This window comes from Salarias fasciatus, chromosome 16, assembly GCF_902148845.1.
Source record: "Salarias fasciatus chromosome 16, fSalaFa1.1, whole genome shotgun sequence".
NCBI lineage: Eukaryota > Metazoa > Chordata > Actinopteri > Blenniiformes > Blenniidae > Salarias > Salarias fasciatus.
Window position 1 is genome coordinate 16,892,373 of NC_043760.1, and position 26,872 is coordinate 16,919,244.

The following is a 26,872-nucleotide window of genomic DNA, read 5'->3' on the forward strand; positions in this document are numbered from 1 at the left end:
TAAAGCAAAAAAAAAAAAAAACCCACAAAAACAAAAAAAAAAAGGCTGCACATTCCATCAATCATAATAGAGGAATGAAAAGAAGAATAAACGATTTTATCAAACCTATTAATCCAGTGTTGTGGACTTCATTACATTTTTACTTTTTTCAACATTTTCATAAGATATTGTTTATTGCAGCTGTTAGGATCCTTGAGGAATAATAATGCAAAACAAGTCTTCCTATTTTCCCCTCAGAAGATTCCTTCCCATGGCTTACCACACTAACGCTTAGGACAGTGAGAGAGAAAAAAGACAACGACATAAAAAACAAAAAAAATATATATATTTTTATTACAAATGAAAATGTCAAAGTTATACAATCAAGTCACAATTTCAGGAAAAAAAGGCTGTATATCAAATATGAGTTGGGGCTCTGTGGCTAACAGGTTCTCACAGCTCATCCTTCACCTGAAAAACAAAAACAAAACGTAAGCATGGTAAAGTCAGAACACAGTGGCACTGCACACACACACCACTGACTCTGTTCTAAAGAAACAATGTATTTTTATTCTTCTATCATAATGGAAAGCAAATCAAAAAAATGAGTTTACAGCTACATTCAACTAACCAGTGAAGACTGACTGATATACTGCAGCTCTGACAATGAAAGCAATTTGTTTCTGAAGTAAAGCGACTGGCCTCCTTTGCCGTTGTCCTGTGGCAGGCACAAGGAAACAGGTCATCAGCAGGCTGCTCTACCAGCTCCATGCCTTTGCGAATCTTTGGCTCGGTCACCTGGAGTTTGGCGTATGCCTACAAGAGGAACAATGCCGTGAGAAAGTATTCCATTCCTGACACACGTCGGAGCTCTGGGAATGAAGAAACATTACCTCGAAAAGTTTGAAGTAGTAACAAAATATGCTGTCACCCATGAGTTGACTGCGGGCAAAGCGCTGACCGGCCAGTGCGATTGTCTTTGCCTGGAAGACAGCAGCAGTCGCAGAAACAGGAGAGAATTTACTGCACAGTGACAAGAACTCGTGATTGGTTTTATTGAAGTCGTAAAATGAACGGAGCATTTCACTCTGACCTCGTCGTCATGGTCTCGAGCCCACTGGATCTTTTCCAGCAGGTCTCCCAGGTCCGCCCTCACAGGGATGTAGTGCTCCCAGGGTCGAAGCTCCTTGTAGAAGTGCTCATAATATCCAGAGTCCTGTTTGAAGACCACACTGTCCCCGGCCAACAGGTAAGGCAGGCGATACGCTGCGACCGTGCCGTCTATGTTTATTTGGTACTTGTACTGATGGTGGACAGAGACAGAATATTCAATTACTTTCTCATTGTTTTTTTTTTTTTAACTGAATTCACTGTTCTTTATATGGTTATGCAAGACATTTTTTGTAGTGTTTATCAAAGTGTCAGCACGTGACTGAAAAAGTTCACTTGTCTAAAGTAGTCAGACAGCAGGTAGCATGCAGTGTAACATACTTGGATTCTGACCACAGAGTTCAAATTTGGGAAAAATTGCCAAAGTAGTGTCCCTTTCATTTTGCTGTAATGAATGCTGCTGCTATTTCTCTCTAGATGACACACGAGATTACAGCGTAAATGATGAACTTTCACCTTAAAGAAATCAAAGAAGGAGACGTGTTTGACCAGCGGCCCGTACAGACTCTCATCATGCTTGAAGAAGAAGAAGTTGGTGAAGGCGGCGTCGATGACGTCCGGGTGAGCCCTCGACAGCTTGACCAGCTCCAGACGCTCCTGACGACTGTCCCGCCCCCTCCAGAAGGCCGTGGCGTTTTTCTCTGCCCACGGCGGCCCCGTGTTGGCTTGAACAGACATCATATCCAGGCTGACTCTGTTCGGTGGATGGACACAGTGAGTTTTTTTTTTTTTTCTCCCCCCCAAAAGTTTTTCCTGGGAACTGTGTGAACTGCGTCCGCCTGCAGCTCTGTGTGTGTTATGGCTGTGGAGACGTACCTTCCCATGGTCTCGAGGACAGACTCAGTCAGGTCATAGGTGGGCATCACAATATCTCTGGTGTTGTTGGAGCCGCACCAGGAGAAGATGGGGTGGAGCTTCTCGGTGGGCTTCCTCTTCTCTAAAGGCCAGTCGCCCAGATTAACGAAGAACTCCACGTCAGGGAGCCGCACCTGGACACACAGTCAGAAGAGAAGGGCTCAAGACAAATGTCAATGAGGAGATTCATACCTTTGTGAAAATTTCAAATGTTCATGTTTTGCATAAAATCCATCATAATAAACTACAGAAAGAAAAACACCCAGTAACTGATTCAACTGGTTGAAAACAAAGAGGTGCAGCACAAGAGAAACATACCTTCCTGGTGAGAGACAGAAGAATGGCATCCATGAAGATTCTGAAGCCCACATGCTCTCCAAACGTTTTAACGTACACCTAAAGAAGTAAAAAAAAAAAAAAAAAAAAAAAAAAAATCACACTTTATTAGAAAAAATACACACTCAGATTTGAACAGAATTAAGAGTTTCCAGCTCTATCATAGCACAGTGTAGTCTTTATACACATTATACACTGAGAAATGTACCATGAAGGCAAAACAGCAAAATAACAAAATAAAATATCAAATTCTCTAATGTATGCTGGTAGAGAGGAATTGTGGGGAGATTTTTTTTTTTTTTTAATTGGAGTTTCATTTGTTTAAGCTGCAATTTGCACATTCATAGCAACTTTTATTTGTGGTATTTATATCCATAACCAGGTTGATACGGTTTTACAGGTCCTGGCTCCAGTGTATCGTGGGAGACCTGCCAAAAACTTCACCCAACTAGATTATTCTCACAAGAGAGCAGTACATCCAGGCTTGACACAGATCTGCCTTCACGGCATCATGAAGTTTATCAAGTTGAATTATCTCAGACAGTTACTTCAAACACACAGAGTCAGTGTTTCACCTACTATACATCTGCTTCATGACGAAATAACAACGACCATTCTTTCAACAACACGGGATCTTAAACTTTGAACAGGTTTTAATTCAAAGGGTGTTAGGGTGAGCTCATATTTCAAAACCACAGCGGTCTAGTGTTTAATATCACATTGAGATGTGCCAACCACTGATAGGATCAGCTATGCTCAGGGTTTCTTTATTCACAAAGCCATTGTCTTCTACTTTCATCGATGCGTGTCTTTTTAATTTTCACCATGACCCAAAAGGAAGAGAACAACAGACAAAAAACATTGCATAAAACTTAGACAGCACTGGACAGCTTCTGTAAAGGTCACTGAGACTGAAAACAGAAAAATGGTTGGAGGCTTTTAGCTGTGTAATCTGAGTTCACAACAACAACAACTGGTGAGATTGTTGCCAGCCAGGCTGGTGAACACAGGTGAACCAATATCCACAATTCATTGGGAAATTTGCCAAAGGAAACACAAAGACTATCCCAAAAGACTAAAAGGTATCCCACTTCAAGACCAGATGAGACCAAAAATTAACCTTCAACAAACTGACAGGAAGCCAAACGTGTGACAAAAGACAGAAACATGAAACATGGAAAATGTCACGACCCGGGCAGATACCGACTTTATTCAAGACTGCAATGGCACAATGCTTTCAGCCGAGCTGACGCCCATCCCATCGGTCAGATATTCATCAGACAACAGGAGTGTGATCCCAAACGCAGCGATAGTGCCGCCAAAGCTTGCATGAGTGACCCCCGCGGAAGATCCAAGCCAAGCCAGCCAGTCTAATTTATGAGCTTTTCGGCAGGTGAAAAGCTGAGTGAGGACAAAGAGGGGGAAGGAACAGCATGTCTGAAGGTGACACCGAATGTTATGCTTGATGAGGGTTTAGACTACATTATAGGTTCAAGACTAATTATATATTATTATTTCTCAAATGGCGATGAGGTGTCGGGGGAGTGAGAGGCAGGGGGACTTTCAGTATTAGGGTGGATTAATGGAGCTCAAGACAACTGTTATATAACTTAATGAGCCGGGGCTAATGTACATTCTCTTTCAGAAAAAAGATGACAAATAGCTTTTGGTGAAAAGTGACAGAATGTATAAAAGTTTGATGAACAAATGGGTGCATGTGTATAAAGAATAAAAAAGATTTAACACATAAAATGTCAAACTTCCTCCCACTGCATGATCATAGGTCACGCTGAAATAATCCCAACAGGAATGTGAAATCACTGACATATATATATATATATATATATATATATATATATATATATATATATATATATATATATATATATATATATAAACTTCAGGATGTTCCCAGGTAATGCTAGCACTGTGTGACTGGAGCTGTAAACATATCACCATTACAGGCACCTGGACCCACATTAAAGTGGTATTTTGAGAAGGCTCTATCCTTAAACTGCGGCTACAGGTGTGGCACCTGGCTTCAAGCTCTCCTCACTGACTTCACAATGCAGTCCTAATTGTATGTCGGCATGACAGCACTCCCATTGCTGGTTGGTCAAGGGTTGGATGAATCCCTTCCTCAAAGACAATGAAGATGATTTAGTGCTTGTCTTTTCCCTAACACCTAAGACTTTTATGTTTCTTTCTGATGTCCTTTGTGCGAAGTACCTTGTTGTCTTTGACGGTGTAGTGACAGAGACTCTGTCGCTGCCCAAAGCGCTGCGGTATCTCCTGCGCATTCAGATCAGGGTCGACGGTTGTGTACAGGGACAGGTCTCTGTCAATCTGGGCGAATGACTGAGGACAACGCATGTGAGCCTCCCACACTGAACCGACTGGCTGTGGACACAAACAGCCCTCATGATAGACCGGACCTGCAGAGAAACAACGTAAACCTGTCATCCTCATCATTTATCCACACTGAACATGTCCCATCCAGAACACTCGGTCTCTACATCTCGTACCTTTAAGGATGAACGGTGACTTTGCAACGTGTTTGTCCTGGAGCAACACGTGGATATGGAGGTCAGTGTAGGTGGCGTACATCCTGTAGCGGACCAGGAATGACCCATCCTGACGATCCAGGACCTGGATCCATATCCTGGTGAAGGGCTCTGATGGAGAAACAATCTTCACCTCAAACGTCTTCTCACCTGGTGAAGTGGTTAAACTGAGGAAAAGACAATGAATTGCTGTTCAGAATGATATTTCATTCATGGCGTCAAACAGCTTTCATTAACATGGGCCATCTTGGTAAAATAAAGATGGTGAGAAAAAAAAAATAGATTAAAAGGAGAAATCTGTAGTTTCCTGATGTGACTCACTGTTTCTCAGATTAGTTATTGTGTCTAATCTGTCCCAGCAGACAACAACAGCCTCGTGTTTTTGTAGTAGGCATGAATGGAGCTGGGAGAGTGAACCAAAGCATGTGTGAAAGTGACACCTCGGCAGAAAGTAGGATACCTTAAATGGACCCATGGAGGTGTTTGAGAGCTGAAAGAGGTCATTGGAGGTTGTCTAACATGTTTTTGCCCGCGGCACAAATTTTAATGTCTGCGATCTCGGTTTACATTTCAGTTTCCATACTACAGCACATGTGGACCGTTTGTTTACTATGCTGTCCATCATGTGTACACACACACAATCTGCAGGCCCAAACACGCACACACCAACAGTCCTGATAACAACATGTGATAATGCTGTCAAATATTGAGATGACAAAATGATTTTCAATAAATACAGAAACTCAAGTACATGATCTGCATGTTGCTATTTTCATCTTTCTTGTGCTCTGTGCTTATGATTTGTACAATATGTGTGCAAACACTGTTATAATAATCTTATGCGATATTTTGTGTAGCCCAAGCAACAATGATGGTTCTAAACAGACACCTTTCGGGAAATCATCGCTAGTTTACATTTCGCTGTACTGTTTATCAATTACTTTGCTGTACTGTTAAAATGCTGCATTACACATCAGGATATTCTGATCCATTAGCAATTTTCAGACTGAAACCAACTTTTTTGCTCCTTGGATAATTTGGTTGATGTCTTTATTTTCAGTAGAAAATAAAGAGATTTTCCCCAAAATGTACTATGTAACATGTACAATCTGAAAAAAATCAAATAAAGACCATGTTTGACGGGAAAGAGTGTCTAAGTGAAAAAAGGTAGGTTACCTATTTCGAAATACTTGTACAACTTGTAGCTATTTTGTATTATAGTTGAGTTTTAATACTGATATGCATGATTTTTTGTGTTTATATATGCTAGTTCAGCACCAGAACTTCTTTACAATGGTACATTGTATAACTGTCAAGAGTGGTTTATTATTAACCTGCAAATATAAACTAATAGTATAAAAACTGCTCACTAACAAACACTTTAACTTAAACCTTTAGTTGCAGTCAAAAGCTTTCTTCACAGGAAATGGCTTTACAAAAGTGTTCCTAAAGTGTTTTCTATCCTTTCATACAGTTAACCAGCTTTTCAGGATTTTCTAAAAAGAGGTTGGATTTACAGCACTGGATAAACTGAGTTGGGCTAATTCATGTTTAATCTTTAAGGCCCTCATACTTCAAGGTTGCAAATAAAAATAATTGATGATGCAGTTTTTTTTGTTTTTTAAATAATGTTTAAATGTCTTTGCATTCACGTTTTATTAACATTGAACACACGATGTTGGGCTGAAAATCATAGTAAAGTACAATTTACAATATGCTTACAATATATTAAATGTTTGTAAGTTATATCTAAATTTATTTCAGAACAAACTGCTAGAGGAAATCTTTATATGCTTCATTAGTTTGCTGAGATATCTGTTGTAAAGGTAGATATTTGATGTAAGTATTCTCAATCAGATGCCAGCCTCACAATGTGGCTGAAAAGTTGCTAGTAACTAGTTCCAGATGTGCAGTAACTAGTTGTCCAGTCGTAGCGCGTGTCCGGGCCGGAGCAGAGCAGAGAGCCGCCCAGACACTCCCGGGCTCCACATACTCACTTCTTCCCTGAGCCGTCCACCGCCTGGATGTAGAAAAAGCGAACCGGGAGGACAATGTTCGCCTCCAACCCGGGTCCCCACACCAAAGAGTTGTCAGCGGCGGGCACCGAGGCCGCCGGAGCTCCCGGCTGACGGTGTGCGAGCACCGACACGCAGAGCGGCAGCAGCAAGCAGGAGTAACGCCCGGCGGACATAGCGGCTTCACGCTGCTCTCACCGGGCCGCTGGAGACACTTCCCATTCCTGCTTCAGCAACGTCCGCGGGCAACGTGGGGAATGAAGGCAGACAGCGGCGGCACCGTGTGCATACTTTAACTTGGTTAAGGCGTCGCCGCCGGTTCGGAGTTCATCTTCAGCTACTCCCCAAATTCAACACAGTGCAGTGAATGAACGGAGGGGGCGGGATCAGAGGGTGAAAGGCAGGATCTGATTGGTCAAGATTTCAGCTACACCGATCTGATTGGCTGAAAGAATCTAACATGAAATATGATTGGAAGTTTAGAGTCAGTGATTGTGACTGCACATAAATTCATTATTGATCCAGAGGGAAGTTCAAATTGTCAGCAACACTAACGATACCAAATGAAAACATAAACAGGCAAAATAGGAATTTAAAGGACTTTATCACTATATCCTGCGCAAATATATTAAAATAACGCCTGTTTTTATGAATAAGTCTTTATTCCATACTTTTGGGTCAATAAAAAGAACAACAGAAAAGAATAGAAAAATAATGAACACAAAAATAATGAAAACAAACACAGACAAGAATAAATGAGAACATCGTTGTTCATAGACCATCAACGCTGCCCCCAGAGCCTCCAAAGTCCGGATGAGTACATGATACTGCTTCCTTTAGTCTGATTAAAAATTTAATGTTTGGATAACCCCAGTCTGTTTACACATCTATACACAATATTTCTGACGAGGGAATTTAGTGTGGTCACTCAATTCAACACAATACGTGACTGGCATTGATCCACCATGGAGTCTTCAGTAATAAATGCAGTGCATCGTTATATTCAACCTGCAGCTTCCTAAATTTCAAAGTCTATACCAAAGTGTGCACGTTACATAAATTTAGATTCAAATAGTACATTTAGATACTCAAATGACAATAAAAGCACGACCCGTATCTGATTCTATTTAATGGTTGATCTATAAAAATCTTTTCAAATGGTTTTGCTAATAAAATCCAACATACAGAATGAAACACACCTTCTCTCAACTGTGTACATCAATCAATGTTTATTTCAGTTTGCTTTTGCATCAACATATTTTTCAGATCTTTTTTTGTCAAGTAATTTCTATTACACTAGTATAATATCAAGAAGAACAAAAAGTGGTAGAATCCATTGAAATAAGACAAACTTTGCTGCCATCATTGAGAAAACCAGAGAAACGCTTCTTCAGCATACTACAGTGTGAAGAACTACATAGTTCCAGTGATTTAGACAGAGCCAGAATACCAGATACAGTACCAGCAGGAACAGGTACAACATATACAGAGAAAATATCCCAAGAATATCTTTCAACAATTTTTTTTCACCTTTCACCCAAGATTGAACTGTACAGTTAATATAAAAACTGAAAACATACTAACCAAAAACATACTAACAAAACACCCTGTCAGCAGAAGTCAGATTTTTTTTCAGCTTTATTTTGGTTTTGTTTTGTTTTTTTTTTGAGTGTATTTTCTCTGCCTTTGAAAGAACTGCACTGAACACAAATCTCATTGACGATACAGAAATAGAAGAGAAATGTGTATTTGCCGATTAATTTTGACATGTACTAGGACACCATTTCGAGTCAAATTCTGTAATTTGTGGAATCCCTGTGCCGTGGGATTTAGGATTTCACCTGAACTGTAGTTGAAGTAAATAGGCCTGAAAGGTGTTGAAGCTGTAGGAATGTTTCAGCAGCCTGACAGAAGGCGGGCAGAAACTACTTGACTCACTTGCATTTTTTTTTTTGTTTTGTTTTTGTCTTGAAATCATTGGCTTTGAGTGTCGCTGTGCATATTCTATGTGCGAGTGATGCCAAAGCGCATTACTTTGTTTTGATGCTCAAGTGCTGAAAAATTCAACGTGAGATAGAGAGATGGGTATCCATAATCGTCTGATTGATTAGTTTTTTTTTTCTCAGATCAGTTCAAAATACAGACAAATACACAAGTACAAAATATCCTCCTCACTTAATGCTGTTGTCCGTGTTGCGTTCTATTCACTGACATACAACACAATCACAATATGATACACAACCATGTATCATGAAACATTTGTTGATTTTAAAATACAAGAGCCGTCAGTTAAGAGGCCATAACCATCAAATATAGGACTGCGACACAAGGATATCATAGTCATCAAGAACAATATTGAAAATAAAAACAAAACGTATTCGCCTTCAGTTGAAATTGTTGCAAATGTTTTACACATGTACATAGTTTCTTCACTGACTCAACATCTCAACATCACTTGAAAGTAAAGAAAGAATACTGTCACCACTTCTCCGGAACGCTTCACTGATGGACACCTCACGAGGGAGTGGGCAGAGTATGAGCACATGTGATACTAACGCCCCGTTCTGAGTCGTTATGAAAAGAGAACTACTTTTTTTTTTTTTAACGCTGGAAACCACAGGACCGAGGTGGAAAGTGATGGGAGCGTGTCATTCATTTCTGATTGCTTTGGTAGAGAAAAAGAAAGTCGGGTTTTAACATCTGACACCCTTTGCCTCCCTCTCACTTATTCTTCACACATGAACTTCTTCCAACTCATACATCCGACAAAGGCAGCGAAAGACTCAAATGGTGATCCAGTGACAATCAAAAAAGTAAACAAAAACACCCTCATACTTTTAGTTTTTTCATGTGTTTGATGCTGATAAATGCCCTCAGTGGCGTGTCTTATTATTACGACCCATCTATTATCATCAATGACTACCACATACAGTATTAGCTCTTTGTTAGTTGGTCGTGAGTGGATTTCTCCATCCATCCAGTTTTTTTATTTTTTATGGCACGTGAATAGTACATAGTGTCATACTATAGATATAAACACGTAATCCAGAAGACCTTCTCATCTCTCTAAACCTTTGCATTCATGTCACATCCGTGTTTTCATACAACTGTAGCAGGGGAGCGAGATATCCCGTACCATTGTTTAACGCTTTCGTAAGTAGCAGCAGCTGAAAAGTGAAGACAGATCTTTAGACTGTGCAGAGTTAAGTGTTAATACTACTGACTTATATTTGCATGGTGCAGCCCAGAGTAATTGAAGTAAGAACAAAGTTTTAGCATTATTCTAAGTGTGTGTAGATAAAGGTAACTATGTGCATTTATATTGTGTCAAGTAATATTTGCTGAGACTAGGACAAAAGTAACGAAATCAACCAGAAGTGGAAAAAAAAAAAAAGAAAAAAAAAGAAAAAGGGAAAGTAACACAAGTTTTGGCTTAATAGCAATGCAGGTATACATTTCCCTTTTTATATATAGATTTTGTCAATATCTCAAAAAATATAAAGTTTTTCATAGTTTCTGTTGTTGGCTTACATAGTAAATAAATTTTTTTTATTTAATTTTTGAATCTCCTGTTAAAGTAGCATGCTGCTTTTTAATATGGCAGTTGTATATTTTAATAGTCATCCATTGTTGTTTCATGCATTTCTTGTTGGTTTCTTTATGTTTGAGTATCTACATGTTAAGGTCCTGAAAACCCAAGCGCACCAGTTCACAGTCACTCACACGCACGCGCACACACACACACACACACACACACACACACACACACACACACACACACACACACACACACACACACACACACACACACACACACACACACAGAAACTCTCAAGACGTTTTCACTTTCATACACAGCCTCTCTAATACCACCAGTCTCTCTGTCCCCATCGCGAACAAGCACGTCTGTGGCATTCGACAAAGTGACGAATGCCCCGTGTGAAGCCGGTCCAGAAGCAGTTAAGACAAAGTCACTCTCGTGTCCCTCTTTTAATCGCTTTCATTTTCAAAGTGAAAGTTCTGTCGCGGCGATAAAGTTCCCCGCAGCCCGAGGGCAGCTCCCGGCCCTCCGCTCTGCTATTAGAACTGGTACCACTTTTTGTCCTTGCACTTCAGCATCAGCTGTAAAAAGACAAAGCCAGACATCATAAATGATGAGGAATAAAACACGTTACTGCAACTTCACACAGCACTTTTCTATACCAACCATTCCCTTTTTAAATAATTTGCACCTTTTTTGACTTCAGTAAGATAATAACAGATCTGTTTATAGCAGTGCTTTACATAAGAAGCATTTATCTGTATGAAAAAAGATACTGTTTTTATTAATGCATGTCAAAATGTCTGATTAAATAGGAACCTTGCAAGATTTCATACGTCTCATCTTACTTGCAATTAAACTTGCCATTGTTTTAAACCTTTTCATCAGTTTTACTTCCTGCATTTTGGTACACTGGGAGACACTTACACACATTGCAATAAGTAATAGAACTAAACGTTGTCTAAAGGAAAAATAGTGCAAAACATTTATCACATTTCTTAACATGTCACACATTTTTTTAAATAAATATTTCAGCAATAGTGCTGAAAGGAAAATAAATCACTTAGAAGTATGTTACTGTCTGTTGGTTTACATATGACCTGAACAGAAAATTTGTTGTTTTCATGCTGACATGAAGAAGAAAAAACTAGTTTGATGGAAGATCCATGAGAATATAACTGAAGTGTGAAAGTTTAATAAATGCCGTTAACCTCGTGAGCATGTTTGGAGAAGGTTTCTGCGCTGGTCATCATGAGGGCGGTCCGCTCCTCCAGCTCCCCCAGCCTCTGGCCTCTCTCATCCAGAGCAATGCGGGCCCGTGCCAGCTCCCCCACCACCCCACTAGCTGCCACCTTCATGCCCTCCACGCCGCCTTGCCCGGGGATGTGCTGCGCCAGACTCCGAGAAGCCTTCCCAGCTGCTGCCTCGCCAACTGTCAACAGCATCAGGTTAAAAGAAAAAAAAAAAAAGAAGAAGAAGAAGCTTTATCTCATTTGGAATCTCTCAGGAGCTTTGACACATGCCGTGATTGAATACTTTCTACTGGGAAGGAAAATAAAAATAATAAACGCACAGAGCTCCTCTCTGTCGAAGGTATGAGCATTTCCTCCAAAGAATCCCTTTAAAAATCCTCTGTTCTGGGCTTCAGGCGTTTCAATAGGCGTAAACAACTCCCCCAGCATTTCCTGCAATGAAGGAAGAGAGAAAAGTTTTATATAAATGCTTTCCAAACTTGGCTTGATGACCAGAGAGGGAGGAGGAAAGTGTGAAATGCATTTTCAATGATAGGACCTATTGGAAACTGCCTCAGTGCACATCTGCATCCCATTATTGTGCACACTAATATACAACCAGTGTTGCCTGTAGAGGGCACTATGGCAGCATCACATTCCTGCAGAACCACTCATTCATTATGCGTGACAGTGCAGGGATGACTCCAAAGAACAACCGTGTTTGAGAATGAATAGGCCTGTGAGTACACACACATACACACACACACACACAGTGTTAACCCATATGCAATATGCAGCCCACTGGAAGTCATGCCACATATGACAAGTGTGACATTTCACTTCAATGGCTCCTGTCAGCTCCGGGCTTCATCAAGGGCGGCTATAATGGATTCTGCTTATTTACTGCACACATACTTTTTATGAAGTCACAACCAAACCACCAGATAATTCAAACTGTCAGTCAGACCATTTTTCTCCTTCTACGTACATAGAAATGCAAAACAGAGAAGAGATTTATCTCTAAATCAATACATGCATGGACGCTATTCCTAAAAACAAAGCAACTGTCAAGAAATGCAGCACATTATAAACAGGTAGACAAAACAGGATTTGTGCATGCACAGATACAGAAACACGCAGGCATGCACGCAGTGCTAACCTGCAGGTTGTCACACATCTCCTGACTGTATGTGATTCTCTGGATCTCTGTGGGGGAGCTGAGATATAGTGCCTGCCCCCCGTTGGTGAAGCAAAAGGTTCTGGCAATGCGCATGTCTGTCAGAGGCAGGTAATTGACATCCATCAGCGGTCTTAAACTCGGCAAACTGCAGGCAGAACGAGACGAGCGAAAGATGGGTTAGACAAAAGAAGAGCACCACACACGCCTTTCTCCCATTTTTGATATCAGCTGATTGTGTTGTCATTTGACAGAAAGCAGAATTACAGCAGTTTATAGTGTTCTGTGCTTCGTAAAACCAGAGGTAAAACATCTTTGAGGTAAAACAAAATCAAAATTTTTTTCCAGGTGACTGTGATCACACAAAGCAGGCAGTTGTGCAGTCGTTCAGTCTACATCAATGCAGTACAACAATATTACATGTGCTTTGCTGTGTATTAAAAAAAACACATAGCAAAGACACTGTGACTGATCTAGCTCTAATGATCGACTGGTTTGGGTATTAAAAACAGGTGAGGACTGTGCAGCCAGCTAAATGTCAATCTTTGGCAGCTTAGAATTAAAAAAAAAAAAGAAAAAAGAAAAAAAAATTGCAATAATACTCTAGAATCACAAATTACTGTATGAATTCACAGCAAGTTAAATGGGCTCCAGAAAATACTTCTCCTTGTTTCTCTTTTTTGAACTCATCAGCAGCCTGAGTGAGCTTTTCATGGTCGGCTACATTTAACCATACACACGCAGGCCTGTGAACGTCACAAAGTAACAATGGTAAGCATAATAAGGCACATTTTTAGAGCTTTAAGAGGAAAATTGTTGAAGTCGTCTGGACCAGTCATTTCAGTCAATGTAGGCCTGCGGTGTTTGTTCCACACCGCTAGTTTAAAGCACCTTGAGGCTCAGTGCCTTGCCCAAGGACACTTCCACAAATGCGCAGGCTGAGAATTGATTGCCAATTAAAGGATTGGAAAACAACCCTGCTCTACTGACTGAGTCACACACACCAAAGCCCATTAAAAGTGTAAACGTCTTCTGACCACTGAATAAAATCAAAAACAAAATCTGAAATTCCTTTGTAATCATTGACTTTCAAAATGCACCAATAATTTTCAACAGCTCAAGATGCACGCAAAAACTGAGCTGTCAACTGACCTGAGCGTCATGACATGTCCGTTGGCGCAGAAGCAGGCCAGGCACACACTGTTACACACAGACACCACGTCGGCTCGCAGCACAAAGGACGACTCGGTGATGTTGTGGACAAAGAGGCAAGACTGGGACGGCATCAAGAAGACTTTGGCCTGTCTTTCAGAGCACACCACAGCCAAATGTCCCTCTCCGCAGGCGTCCTGGGAGGAGGAGGGTGAAAAGTGGACCAGCTTGCGCCTCCGCGGTCTGTCGGGGTCCTCGGGGGCGTTGAGGTCCCGCCAAACCTCGTAGGGGCTCTGGATCAGCGCTCCCATGCAATCCAAGAAGCCGAAGCGCAACACGGAACCCTTCAGCATCAGGACGGCGCCTGGGAGAGTTTCGAGGAAAGATTGAAGTCAAAGTGACAAAATCATTTTCTGAAGATTTGTGTTTTTTGTCATCTACTGTTGGCTGCTAGTTCAGAAAAACACAGTGACAGTTCAATATGTCTGTTCATATGATCTCCTATATGTTAACCTTCAAGACGTGCTTAGTCCAAAACAATAACCCATCCTCTCTATCATTACTCCTGAGCTTAGAGGAAAGTAGTGTTCAAGATTGCGCAAGATGACAGCAGATTGGATCTAACTGAAACAAATGGGTTCTTCAGTTAAGATCGAACGCTCTTCTCAAAGCTCAACAACTGAAAAGAACAACGCAAACAAATACCTGCTATTATTTTAAAAGCTTTGCTTTAAGCCGACTTGCTCCCATGTCTGAGTAAGCAAATTGCATTAAATGACCATGTCTGAAATGGGATGAATAGTTTTATTTCTCTTCTCAGATCAGTGTCCATGCTTGTCAAAGTGAGTGCACCGTATGCTCAATTCCACAAATTGCTTGTTTGTAACATCGAAACAGTGGTGCGTCATGCTAGAAATAACCTTACTGTGTGACATGATTGAAAATCAATCTCCTGAATACAATTCAAGAACATAACTCAATCATCAGATGAAACTTAGAAGTCTGGGTCCTGTTGCTGATTTTTACCAACTTGTTTAGAATCAATGAATACATGTTTAACATTCACAACAAAGGTCAAAATGACTGTGACCTTATGACAACATAAACCATTGAATCTATCACATGCAAAGTACTTAAATATATCTATTTTGCAATCATACATTTCCTAATCGCACTGAGTTTTGCTACGAGGCTGAAAAGCTCCCATTAAGTACCCAATCAATGTACCCCCATTAAGTCCTGCTGTGTTAGTTTAATGACAAACTGTTAAGCAACCGAGAAATTGAGAAAATGCAGTACAGTCCATTTACTCCATTTCTTCTCCACAGAGGAGATTCAAACATTAAAAATCCACACTCCGCTTTTTGTTTTGCCTGTTATCACAGTGTCAAAGCCACAGGTGGGAGGATGTAGCTGTTTTAATAAAAAAAGGACAAGTTCCAGACTGGAAATGTGCCACGACTGAACGGGCTTATAGCTTTCCTGAAGTTGCTTTGAAAAAGTGAATAATGTTGCAGAGCATGTGCAATTGAGATAAAAACAAAAACAAAAACAAAAAAAAAAAACAAGAAAATAAATAACTGATTGTATATTTAGAATTTCTTTTGAGGATCTGGGTGCATTCTTTTTCACCAAATAGCAATATTTGTGAACACTGGGAGCACAAGTAGCAAAAAACACGTAGGCCCGATGATCTAAACCAGCGGTAGTAAATTCCTTTTAGTTTAGTTTAGAGCTTGAGTAAAATGAAAGCACAAAACTAAACAATGAAAACTCAGTTTCTTTTTTTTTCAGTGCAAAGAGGTACGAGTTTGGAATGAATGACTCTACTTTTGATTTAAACTTTTTCCAAAACCTTTTATGGTAAAGTAACTGCAATATCGACATTATGTGAATTATTGTGATGCCTCCTGGTGTTCAATACTGTACAGTAAAATGTCAAATATCCATGTTGGCTTTTTTTGTTTCACATCCTAAATAGTAAATTATTTGAATTTCTTTTGTCATTTCTGCCACAAAATCTGAATGTTATTTCTTAATCATTATTTCTGTTGAAACGATAGCAAAAGGCCACCACTTCTTAGGATATACATCTTTTTGAGCCACCAGCAATACAATACAAGTAGGTTTCACTGCTGTGTCACTGATCTCTCAGAACTGTTAAATCTGTGACTGACAATGACTCAGAAACAGTTGTTCTCTGACTGGACAGGCTTTGGCCAGCAGCTTGTATGTCTGACACCAGTGATTTTGATGCCATCTTTTCTTAAAGCAGAGCTGCACTGTAGTGTGGTGATTCATACTCTCGCCTCGATACACCCCTTGGAAACTGGGCTTTGGTGCTTCTACGTATTTAATTTTGCATGATTCTCACAGCACGTGCACAGACGTGCACTTAATCCAGCAGCACTGCTACTTACCGCTGGGGCCGATTGTGACGGCTTCCTCCATCCTTTCCTCCTGGTCTGTAGGGATGGACATCGGGATGAGAAGGACGACGCCTAAACTGGTGCCCACCCACAGGCACGGAGTTGGCAAGGCGTCGCTCTTGCGTCCGTAGGACTCTCCAAACTGCAGTGTGGTGATGGCCTCTTTGGTGTCCCGGTCAATGCTGGACACGCTGGAACTACGCGAGCGGCTGAAGGAGTTCTCACGACTCTCTGTGTGCAGCAGCGGCCAGCGAGCGGAGAGGCAAAAAAGAAGTGGAGAGAGATGTGACGCCATGACAAAATAAGGAGGGTACATAGAGGAAAAATAAAATGAGAACGTGTTGTAAACAGGAAATTATGGCAACAGTGGGAGTGAATAGAAACATGATGAGGACGAAAGAGGAGAGAAGATGTGAGTGCACAAGTAGTTAAAATGAAAAAAAATTAAAATTACGGTGAGGAAAGATTGACAAAAAGATGAATATTGTAAAAGTCAAACATGGATTGACTACATATCATATGAGACGTAAAATCCTGAAGAATAGATGCAGTATACTGAAAACTGATCATTTGATACAGAAAGACAGCTGAACACACACACACACACACACACACACACACACACACACACAGTCTCGTATTTCTATCCTTGTGGGGACCTTCCATTGACTCCCATTCATGTCTAGCCCCTAACCCTGACCCTGACCCTAACCCTAACCCACACCACAACAAAGCCTAACCCTAAAGAAATGTTTTTGCACTTTTACTTTTTTCAGTAACAACAACATGGTCAAGAAAACACTGTTTCTCCTACTTAGGACCGGAAAAAGGTCCCCACAAGGCACGTCGTTCCACGTTTTGCTATCCTTGTGGGGACATTTGGCCCCAACAAGGATAGAAATACGAGAACACACACACACACACACACACACACACACACACACACACACACACACACACACACACACACACACACACACACACACACACACACACACACACACACACACACACACACACACACACACACACACAGATCTTGGCCTATTGAAAGCCATTGCTGGATTCTGAATGTTGACAGACACACACACACACTCACACACCACATTCAAAAACTTTGCGGCTCTATTTGAGTGCTTCGCATTCAGGCCTGCCATTGTGTACTGCCATCATGAAAAGTATTTCTGTATCGCTGCGTTTCTGAATTATTCAGAGCCAGGAAATGTGCAGCGCTGCGTTCCTGGCCTAATGTCACACAAAGTGGAGACTTTATGTAACAGTAACTGCAGATGGCTGCCAAGCCTGGTGTACACTTATCAATCTTGACAGATGCTCAATGGATGTATTTTTTTTTTGAGCAGCCTTTTGAAAGGGGAATCTACCGTGCAATCCTGCTAGATCGATTAATCTGCTAGACTGTTTGAACACAGTTCTAAAAGCCTATACAGTCTACGATTTCTGAAATTTACAGCAGATTTCTGTGGATTAAATCAACAGTGTTTACTTGTGTTGTCTCTGGTAAATAAAGACAATAAATTAAACATGAAATAGAAGAAAAACAAAGTGCATGTGCCATTTAATGACAGTATGGATGTCAAAAAGGACGATTCCTGCACAGCATCCACTGTGTACTGCTGTAAGTGTGGCATTACCCAACGCCCACCACCTTCGGGACCAGCGCGAGGTACGGGTGGGCATTTTTTCTGAAGAAACAGGGCCACAGGACAGACTGACACTCTGACGGACTGACAATCTGACGGACGGACGCACGCACGTAAATCAGTCCACAGCGGTGGCTGGGTTTGTGGCCGAAGCCCCCTTACCTCTCTCACTCCAGCAGTAGGAGGCGGTGGTGTGGTGCTCGTCATGTGAGTACATAGTGACTCCGTGTAACTGCTGAAGCATTGCCCTCCTGGACGCATGCCCTACTTATACCCCCACGACATGAAGCCCGTTGAACAAACCACCACCCGCCATGAGCCCAGAGAAACACACACATATACACACACACACACACACACGTACGGGGGGGCGGCCAAAACCGGGGCGAGAAACGGACGAGACAGACAGATGAACAGCAGTACCAGTGATTGAAAAAAAAGAAAGAGAGAAAGATGCAACTGAGTGTTTAAAAAAGACCTTTAAAAACATACCAAGACTGAAAAAGAAAGACTAGTGGCCACACAACCTTTACCCACGTCTTGCACCATCTGTGAATGTTGTGAATTACTCTGCCACAGCACTGTGGAGGAACAGTACAGCACTGTTGTACGACAACCGAAGTCTTGATTCTGCTATGAGTGGAGCGCATCCCAGTCGAAGTACCGGCTACAAAGCACAGACAAGCCGAGCTGATGATGTGAAGACTGAAGATACTCTCTTCTTTGGTTGACTTTTCTTGTCCGACACAGTATTAGAGCATCATGCTATCATTGTTATAATTCGGGTATCTTGACAACAATGCTGTACAAAACTGCTGGCAGTCATAACAACAACCAAAAAAAATACAGCCTTGAGTCTGAGAAGCTGCAGCTCAGTTTTTTTTTTTTGCTGTGTGTTGCCGGGTGTGTTTACGCTGTGTGACAGAGCCTGTGGGGTGCTGGCTAATGAAAGTCAGGCACAGTGCTACCCTGACAGGACACAGGGACCCCTGGAGGGCCCTCACGGGGGGGCTGGAAGCAGGCGAGGCAATGTTGGGCTTTCGATAAGGGAAGGCAGACAATGTGAAGTGGTGAGACTGGAAAAAGTGCTGGATTTCTACATTGGTATGTGTACAGACAGCCACGCACATTTCAGTGAGACAAAGACAGACACCTGGAGACGAGGTTCGACCCCCATCTTCACGTCTACGCACTGCTGATGACTGTGAAGGCAGCTTTCTGCCAGGTTTGTCTTCAGCCCATGAAGAACTGAGGTGACATCTGCATGCATCCCTTCATGACTGTCTGCTCCTCCCTTTATGCTTTGATATGTGACCACACCTGCTCCTTCCTGTACACAGAGGCCTGAGACAACTTGTATTTGTATATTCGACAAATTGCACAGGTCTTCATGGGTTAACACAAACTGATGAAAGCAGTAAGACATACACATTAATTTTGAGTGTTTATTTACTAGTAACAGAAAAATTGTTGACTTTGCATTTTAAAAATTACGTGTAGGACAATACTAGCAGAGCTCCATCTGGTACTTATTATGTCAGCAAGCACTGAAGTAACAGGTCTGCTGCTGCTGCGCTTATTTTAATGTTGATTTAAACATGGATATAAATGTATGAGTGCAGACTAGCAGGTTATTCCACTTATTCACTGCAGGTCCCTCCACTTCTATCTTGTGGCCCAGAGAAATCTATTTTAGCTGTTTGTCAAAGCAATATAAATGGATCTATCTATTTACCGTATGTATCTCACATTTAATGTTTGTCATATGTACTATATGTATCTAACTGTCTACCGCTATATCTACTGCCTCTACCGTATCTATTGTGCGTCTCTCTACAAGGGCTGCATATTAGGTAGACATGCAATATGCAGAAATGTTGAGTATTGTGATAACGGTACATGAAATAAACACAGTCAAATAGATGAGGTTAACATCTGTGTGTCGTTTTTCAAATAAAAATTGCTTTAAAGGAGCCATATCATGAAAAATGGACTGTTACGAGCTTTTAACAGTGTTAATGTGTGATTAGCTCATAAAAACTTAATTTAAGATATTATTTCTCTTCATTCATTCATATTTGAATGATCTCTATGAATATTTAGTCCAAGCTCTAGCTCTTTTCAAATGACTGGCTTACCACAGATCAGCGGCGCCAAATACGTGTGCGTAAAACGTTCAGTTTCTCAACAAATCTTTGCCAACCGCCACTGTTGGTGACAAACATTTAACACTGGGACAGCTTCACAAATCCTGGTCAGTTTCAACATTGCTTCTGTGTGAGACTGACTTTTACAAGTGGTGAATTGTTCGGACTTCCATGTTGAAAACACGGTATATAGAAATATTTATATTTCAGAAAACATGTATATGAATGCATTGTGAGTATGAATAAGGTAATATTTTGGAAAACAAAAATATATCTTCTAAACAAACTGTGAAGAACACATTCTCCATAACTTATCGATTCACATTTTTGGAAAAAACCTCATAACACTGCCCAGAAACAAATTCAACACCATCCTCCACTGTTTCTTCAATAATTAATAGTTGTGCTGCCTGACCAGGATAGGAGGTATGAAAATGTTTACTGTAAAACGAGTCTGTCTCCCCCTGCCATTTCCCTCCTCTGTCTCCGTGCCTGGCATGCAGGCCTCATTAACATCGGCCTCATTTCTAGCACTGCTTGTTGACCTTTAATTATTCCAGTGATCCTGCTGGCTCTTCACTGTGGTAACCCAGTGCAACTGATTAACGAACAGCGCCAATGGTAGGCAACAGATAGGAGTTTTCAGGAAAAAAAAGTCAGTGTTGACTCATTATAAATACACATTATTGCCGCTATAATCTATGGCTGTATTTTATTGCTTCACAACAAAACCGCATCTCCTACTCTGGAGGCTCTTAATGAGTATTTTCTCTAAATTGTATGGAAAACCTGAGTCCGCAAAATGATTAGAGCAGATCCAACGAATGTTCAACAAACTAGTGCGTAAACACAACAATTAGGAGACAACATTTCATGTCAAAATATCATTACTTAAGCATGCTGTCTATGCACTTGTACAAATACATATATTGGAAAGATTTGATTAAGCTTGTCAATGAGTCCCAAATGTAGGAAATGAAAAATCCTCTCTGTCTGTTGCTCCATTTGGATTTCAGAGAATCAGGTGCAGCTGTGATATTATTCGACAGACCTGCAAAGTGATATGCAGCAGGTAAAACATTCCTCAGACACCACGCTATGGAAAGAGCCGAAAGCAGGAGAGGGTTCAGACAACTTCAAGGCAAAATGCCAATTAGATTATGTAGTATGTTGACACTTTGACATTTCAGTCTGTGTCCAGACTGGAAAAGACTTGTTCCGTTAACTGAGGGAACAGCAGTGAAACATTTGAAGGTATGCTGGTATTACACAGAAGAAAACTGTTTACATAGTTAGAAAGACGGCAATTTGGAAGGAAAAAAAGAATGATGGAGTGCCATACGAATATAAATTCAACTGGTTGTACTGGGCGCAACTACTCAACACCAAGTTAACGTATGTATTTGTATCTTTCTTGCTGTGTCCCGTTTGTTCTGAAAGCTGATGCAACCAACAATGTAACAATGAGCAATAACAAAGATTTTTGAAGTTTGAAATGTAATAAAGCTAATACCAATAACTTGCTGGAGTGGAATGGCGTGGAAAAAAAATAACCATAATCTAAAAAGAGAGTTCAAAACATTAATACATGTTCATATTTTCAATTTGGCCTTTGTTTATATTCTGACACCCAATCATGAATCTGGATATTCAATATTAATAAAGAAGTAGTGCTGTCGGTTTTATTCGTATTATTGCGATTAATTAATGGGGGGCTGCCAACAATTAATTTTCAAAAATTGTGATTAATCGCAGAATTAGGCAATTGGCTCAAAGAAATAGGAGATAAAACTAATTGTACTGTCATTGGGACATTGTTTATTTCATCCCTGTGCAGTACAGTGAATTATGAGGATTCGATTCTTCACTTGAAACTCGAAAATGTTACAAATATAATAAAATGGCTGTCTATGTTTTGGACTGTTCAACACTGAAAGACAAAATGGGACTGGTGATGGGACTGTAAAATGATGGGTGGTTCAAACTCCACATTTTTGAGCGTTTTCTGTTGTGAAACTGCTCCACTCAAGTTTCAAAATCCAGAAAAGTCCATTTTTGTGCATAAAATGGGTGCTTTTGTATGTTGTTCACAAGTTCACAAAGGATGTGATTAATCACAATTAATTGGGGTCAGAGTTACAATTAATTAGGGACCGAGCCTCTATTGTCTCTAAGGTCTCTATTGTTATCCGTTCGTTTTTTTTGTTATGGTTATCATTATTTAGTTAAATATTTTTAATTGAATGATAGGAGAAGTAAAGTTTTCTTGGCAAGGGTTCTACCCAACAGTTATATTTTCAAGTTTATTAAAGCTCCTGCAATGTAGAAACAATGCAATACTGTAATTATTATACTATTATACAGTAAAAGACATTTGGCAAAATGTTTTTATGCTATAGATTCAAGCAATTTGTCACATTCTTAGCAAATTAGTACATTATTAGTTTCATTACATTTAAAATAGCTGAAATGATTGGCTATTATTACAGTATTGGTTGCAAGATGGACAATAAAAGGCGAGGCTGATATACTATATTAAATGGAATTTGGATTTGATGCACTACTGACACATCAGACTAGATATAACCACAGAAAACTGTTGAAAGTCAGAGTCCCGTCTTCCGCAGTAGGCCAGACGTCTGCAGGCAAGAGGAAAGAGTTTGCTACCTGGTGCAGAGTGAGGTCTCTTCCACACACTTGTCCTCATCTGACATTTCCAGGGTCCAAAGAGAAACTACGATCAGGAAGAAGGCCAAAGCCATCACCAAAGAACAAACCTTGGTGCCTGTCACTTATTCAGTTTCTTGGAACACTTTCAGAGGGTGTGAGTGCATTAAAGCAGCTGCGGAAAAGAACAATTTCCAGGATTGGTCTGACTGATGTTGCACCTGTAGCCTCGGCAGATAAAACATTCATCGCATGCTAATGCTAATGAAAAACGGTCTCCCTCTTGGTTCCAGGTCACTGTTGCATAATGAGGTCGATGAAGATGGCAATGTGAATTTAACTGCAGAATTGGTGTAAAAGGGTCAGCTGTGACTCAACAGCAGCCGCGTGATTGTTTTTTTTTACAGTGATTATCTTTACCAGCATCACAGCAAATGATGCTTTAAGAATTTTACCATGGTTAAAAAAAAGGAAAATAATTTATTTTAAAGCAGGGGAAAAATTGGCTGATGTTTGTGCAGGTCAGCAGCAGTAACTGTGACATTTTGAGAATTGTCACAATGTTGGGTTTCAAATGGAGAGATCAGTCTGTCGTGACCTGACTGAGAATTTGAAAGAATTAAAAGCGGAGTGTGACTGGACAACGACGGAGAAATCATCTATTCCAGGAGCAGATTCTCCTCAGGTCTATTGCATCAGCAATATTTACTGGCAATGCACGCGTTGCCTCACTCTTTTAGGACCGCCGTGAAAACCTTGACTGACGTGTATGTAAATGTACTCACGCAATGCACACAGCTAATCTGTATGACGATCTGCTGCAATCTGTTTCACACTTTAAATTAGAGCACTGCGGTGTCCAACGACCACTCTGCCTCCAGACCCAATCATTGCTCTGGCAGTTTTTATGGAGCACACTCTTAAATCTTATCCATGCACCTGCAGGCTTTTTGGCCAGCCATCCTCGCCCCCGATTTTACCACCATCAGATTAACACGGGACAACCTGAATCGGTGCAGAGGCAGAAAACTTTAAAGGCAACATCAGGGAGCAATGTTAACATGAAAAATGTGGACATAATTCTTCTGCCTGGGTATACTGCTTCTGTAAAGTGATCAACTGAGTTCTAGATATCTGCAAGTGCCAGGATTTACAAAACACTGCGTAAGTAATAAATGTGATACAGTGCTGGTGGAGACCAGTCAGCAGTCAATATCACAGCTGGAATGAGTCATGCTTGAATCTCAAAACTGAACATTTTGCACACACATTATCACACAGAAACGGGATACACACAGCCACGGAGACATTTTCTTTTCTGTCGCACACAAAAAAGACATGTAAATACACACATTGCTGCTGTGATTACGGGGATATGAAGCCTCTGCCAGGGAAATTTGTATTTCAGGAGTGTCGGTCAGAGTGTGAGGAGTTCAACTTGAAAGAGAAACACCAGACTTTGTCAGTAAAAATGTCAAAAAGCCAGAGTGCATAAAGTGTTTGTACTTTCTCCATTTTTATCAGTGTGGTCCCTGAACAAAGCTGTTTCAGATCATTTTTCTGAAAATGATAAGAAAAGAACACTTGCTGGATTACGAGATAGTTGGGAGGTGTGGCCACTCTACATAAAACATTTCATACTGTTCTGTTATTTTCATGAAAATAAAAACAAGTGAATGAATCTGCAACAAAAGAGCAAGATATAGTACCTCACTAGACCTTAACATGTGGAAAAAAAAATAAATAAATAAAAAAAATTGAATTCATGACAGACTCATCATCACACCTAAATTAAACCAACTAAAAATGAAAGAAACAGAAAAAAGTTCTCCTGTTTGAATAATTCTGTATCAGACTAACCTTCAGGCCTGCGACATGGTCGACACACACCACAGTTTAATGGACACAATGCAAGAGGAGTTGACTTGCATTAAGAAGAAGCAGGCCCTGATGTCCAAATGTTGTCAGGTGATGCTAATGCAAGCTGCAGAAATGCTTCATATACCACCGAGAAACAGAGCTGCTGCATTAATAAATGCTCTGCCAAAAAACACTGTTACAACAAAGTGAAATAATTAAGCAAATGAAAATATCTTTATAGTTTGTCCAAAATGAGATGAGCAGATTAAATAGCATTACTGTGAACCTCTCATTATTAACAGGCTCTTATTTTCTCTCTTATATTTGGATTATGTGACGTCTGAGATCTGTGAAGCACATATTGTTTATTTTGGAACATTTTCTATGTAATAAAACTGCAAAAATGTAGGTCACACCAGCTATTAATTTATGTTAATGTCAAGCTATGAGGTTGATGCAGATAGTACAACACCATCATATTGATTGCTTAAACAAATAGAGAAATCTTAAGCTTCACAGTCCTGCAGAGTTTGCTCAGCTGTAATTGGCTTCATATTGTACGGAGCAAAGGTTCAGCCAGCATGAAGAAATAAATTGAGCTGAAAACCGTCCATTAATTTTTTCCAATATTGTGCTATGACGCCAACTTGCATTAGCATGTGCTTGCCTTGTGTTAACTATGTGTCAGGCCTGGATCGACTTACCCCAGGGTCAGAGGATGGCATGCACTTGTTGGGAGGCGGGATTATGTTACTGAGGTTAAGGGATGGGAGTTGGGAAGACAAGCACACACCTTCAGTGTGGGACACAGGCAAAGAGATCTCCATGCAAGCAGCGGACTGGGCCTTGCGGAAGGGCGGTCGGCCGGGGCCTCTGCGGGCAAGCCGTGGCCCCTCAGGACCCATCGGAACACGAGGCTTCCCCGCCGAGCAGGGCTGGGAGGTGGGGCTAGTGCAATGTCCATTGACATGATCTGTAACAACGGCAAAGCATTAGCAAACAACAAAAAGAGGGAAATAATTTAAAATTCAAACAGATTGTCGACCTCTGCTGCAATATCCATATCCACAAGTTTAGTCTAATAATGAACCAGGAAGTAACTCAGAAATCTGAAAATGAGGTCAGAGATTATCTTTGAAGCAGGAAATAGCTAATGACTTCCTAACCCTCTGGAACATTATAACCATCAGTTAAAAAATGCATTTGTTTAAGTCATTATTACACTGTGAAACCCATGAAGATGGATATTTCATATCATATAAGAGGAGCAAGCTGATGCTGGAAATCTGGTTAGCTACTTGTTAGATGATCGTGAGGGGAAAAGGGAGAGTGGGTGACGAAAGGGTTGAAGGGTGACTTGAAGGTAAAGTTTGTGCGGGAAGGAGGAAAGAGATGCTGGGTCCATGGAAAGGAAAGGAAAATGCAGAGGAAATCTGTGAGTGCAGCTTCATCCAGTCTGTGCCAGAAAGAAAAAAAAAAATAAAACAAACAAACAAACATATATAACAGACTTGTTCAAGTTCCACTTATGTTCTTTTTATTGGATTATTTGAAAACCTTGTTTTTTTAGCAGAAACTGTATTTTTCTTTTCACAAGGCCATACGCTTTATGACACTGGCAAAGTTATAGGCGAGGATGAAAGCAAAAAAGACCCAAAACAAAAAAATCCCATTAAAAATTATTTTTCCCCACTTTTAATGCAAATTAGTATTCGGTTAGTTTGGTTGGGCTGCGGTTACCTGCAGCCTGTCCTGACATGAAAACACTTGTTACTTTGTGAAATGGTGGCCTTACGGCGGCCTCCCCTCAGGGGGACTGTGTTTGCTGAGAGCTTTGTCCTCTCCTAAAACACAGCGAGGGTCCGTGAGCAACACCATTCGTTTAGAAGCAAACCCTGTTAATGAGACAATGACAAGAAGAGCGGGATTGTGTGGACTGGGTGCACTTTGCTGGGTTTTTTTTTTTTTTTTTCATTTATTTATTTTTGTTACAAATGAGCAAGTCGAGACAGCTGTAATTAACCGCTTCGTGTTTCCCATGTCTGAGTGCTGCTGTTCTCGTTTAACTTCACCCTCATGGCAGCGAA

General features: G+C 40.7%; 2 protein-coding genes across 18 annotated transcripts in view; both read right to left on the bottom strand.

Annotated features, from left to right (window-relative positions):
• Positions 1-315: 315 nt before the first annotated feature.
• poglut2 (protein O-glucosyltransferase 2) lies at positions 316-7,250 on the bottom strand. Of its 2 annotated transcripts, none has more exons than XM_030112291.1 (10): positions 6,902-7,250; positions 4,866-5,071; positions 4,570-4,775; positions 2,323-2,400; positions 1,966-2,138; positions 1,606-1,843; positions 1,073-1,282; positions 873-962; positions 691-795; positions 316-450 (listed from the first exon to the last, which is right to left on the bottom strand). In XM_030112291.1, the coding sequence occupies exons 1-10, from the start codon at positions 7,093-7,095 to the stop codon at positions 433-435; spliced, it is 1,518 nt and encodes a 505-aa protein (XP_029968151.1). In that variant the 5' UTR covers positions 7,096-7,250; the 3' UTR covers positions 316-432. The 2 variants fall into 2 exon arrangements, with proteins under 2 accessions (XP_029968151.1, XP_029968150.1); XM_030112290.1 differs by having other exon boundaries at positions 682-795.
• Positions 7,251-8,588: 1,338 nt separating this feature from the next.
• stxbp5l (syntaxin binding protein 5L) overlaps positions 8,589-26,872 on the bottom strand; it is a 167,095-nt gene continuing 148,811 nt past the window's right edge. For 8 of the 16 annotated variants that reach the window (XM_030112284.1, XM_030112280.1, XM_030112279.1 and 5 more), the window contains 8 exons: positions 25,579-25,758; positions 18,274-18,378; positions 16,442-16,681; positions 14,022-14,385; positions 12,852-13,017; positions 12,034-12,145; positions 11,672-11,892; positions 8,589-11,041 (listed from right to left, as the gene is read on the bottom strand). In XM_030112284.1, the coding sequence (XP_029968144.1) occupies positions 11,000-11,041; positions 11,672-11,892; positions 12,034-12,145; positions 12,852-13,017; positions 14,022-14,385; positions 16,442-16,681; positions 18,274-18,378; positions 25,579-25,758 (1,430 nt within the window). In that variant the 3' untranslated portion in view covers positions 8,589-10,999. The remainder of the gene's footprint in view (positions 11,042-11,671; positions 11,893-12,033; positions 12,146-12,851; positions 13,018-14,021; positions 14,386-16,441; positions 16,682-18,273; positions 18,379-25,578; positions 25,759-26,872) is intronic. The other 8 variants (XM_030112286.1, XM_030112285.1, XM_030112281.1 and 5 more) reach the window with 4 other exon arrangements.

Excerpts from the sequence above, each read along its gene's own strand:
- poglut2 (XM_030112290.1), bottom strand. The coding sequence starts at position 7,095 with ATGTCCGCCGGGCGTTACTCCTGCTTGCTGCTGCCGCTCTGCGTGTCG. Across the intron at positions 2,401-4,569 it reads ACACCGTCAAAGACAACAAG|GTGTACGTTAAAACGTTTGG; the intron begins GTACTTCGCACA and ends TTACTTCTTTAG. Across the intron at positions 1,844-1,965 it reads GTCCTCGAGACCATGGGAAG|AGTCAGCCTGGATATGATGT; the intron begins GTACGTCTCCAC and ends TCCACCGAACAG.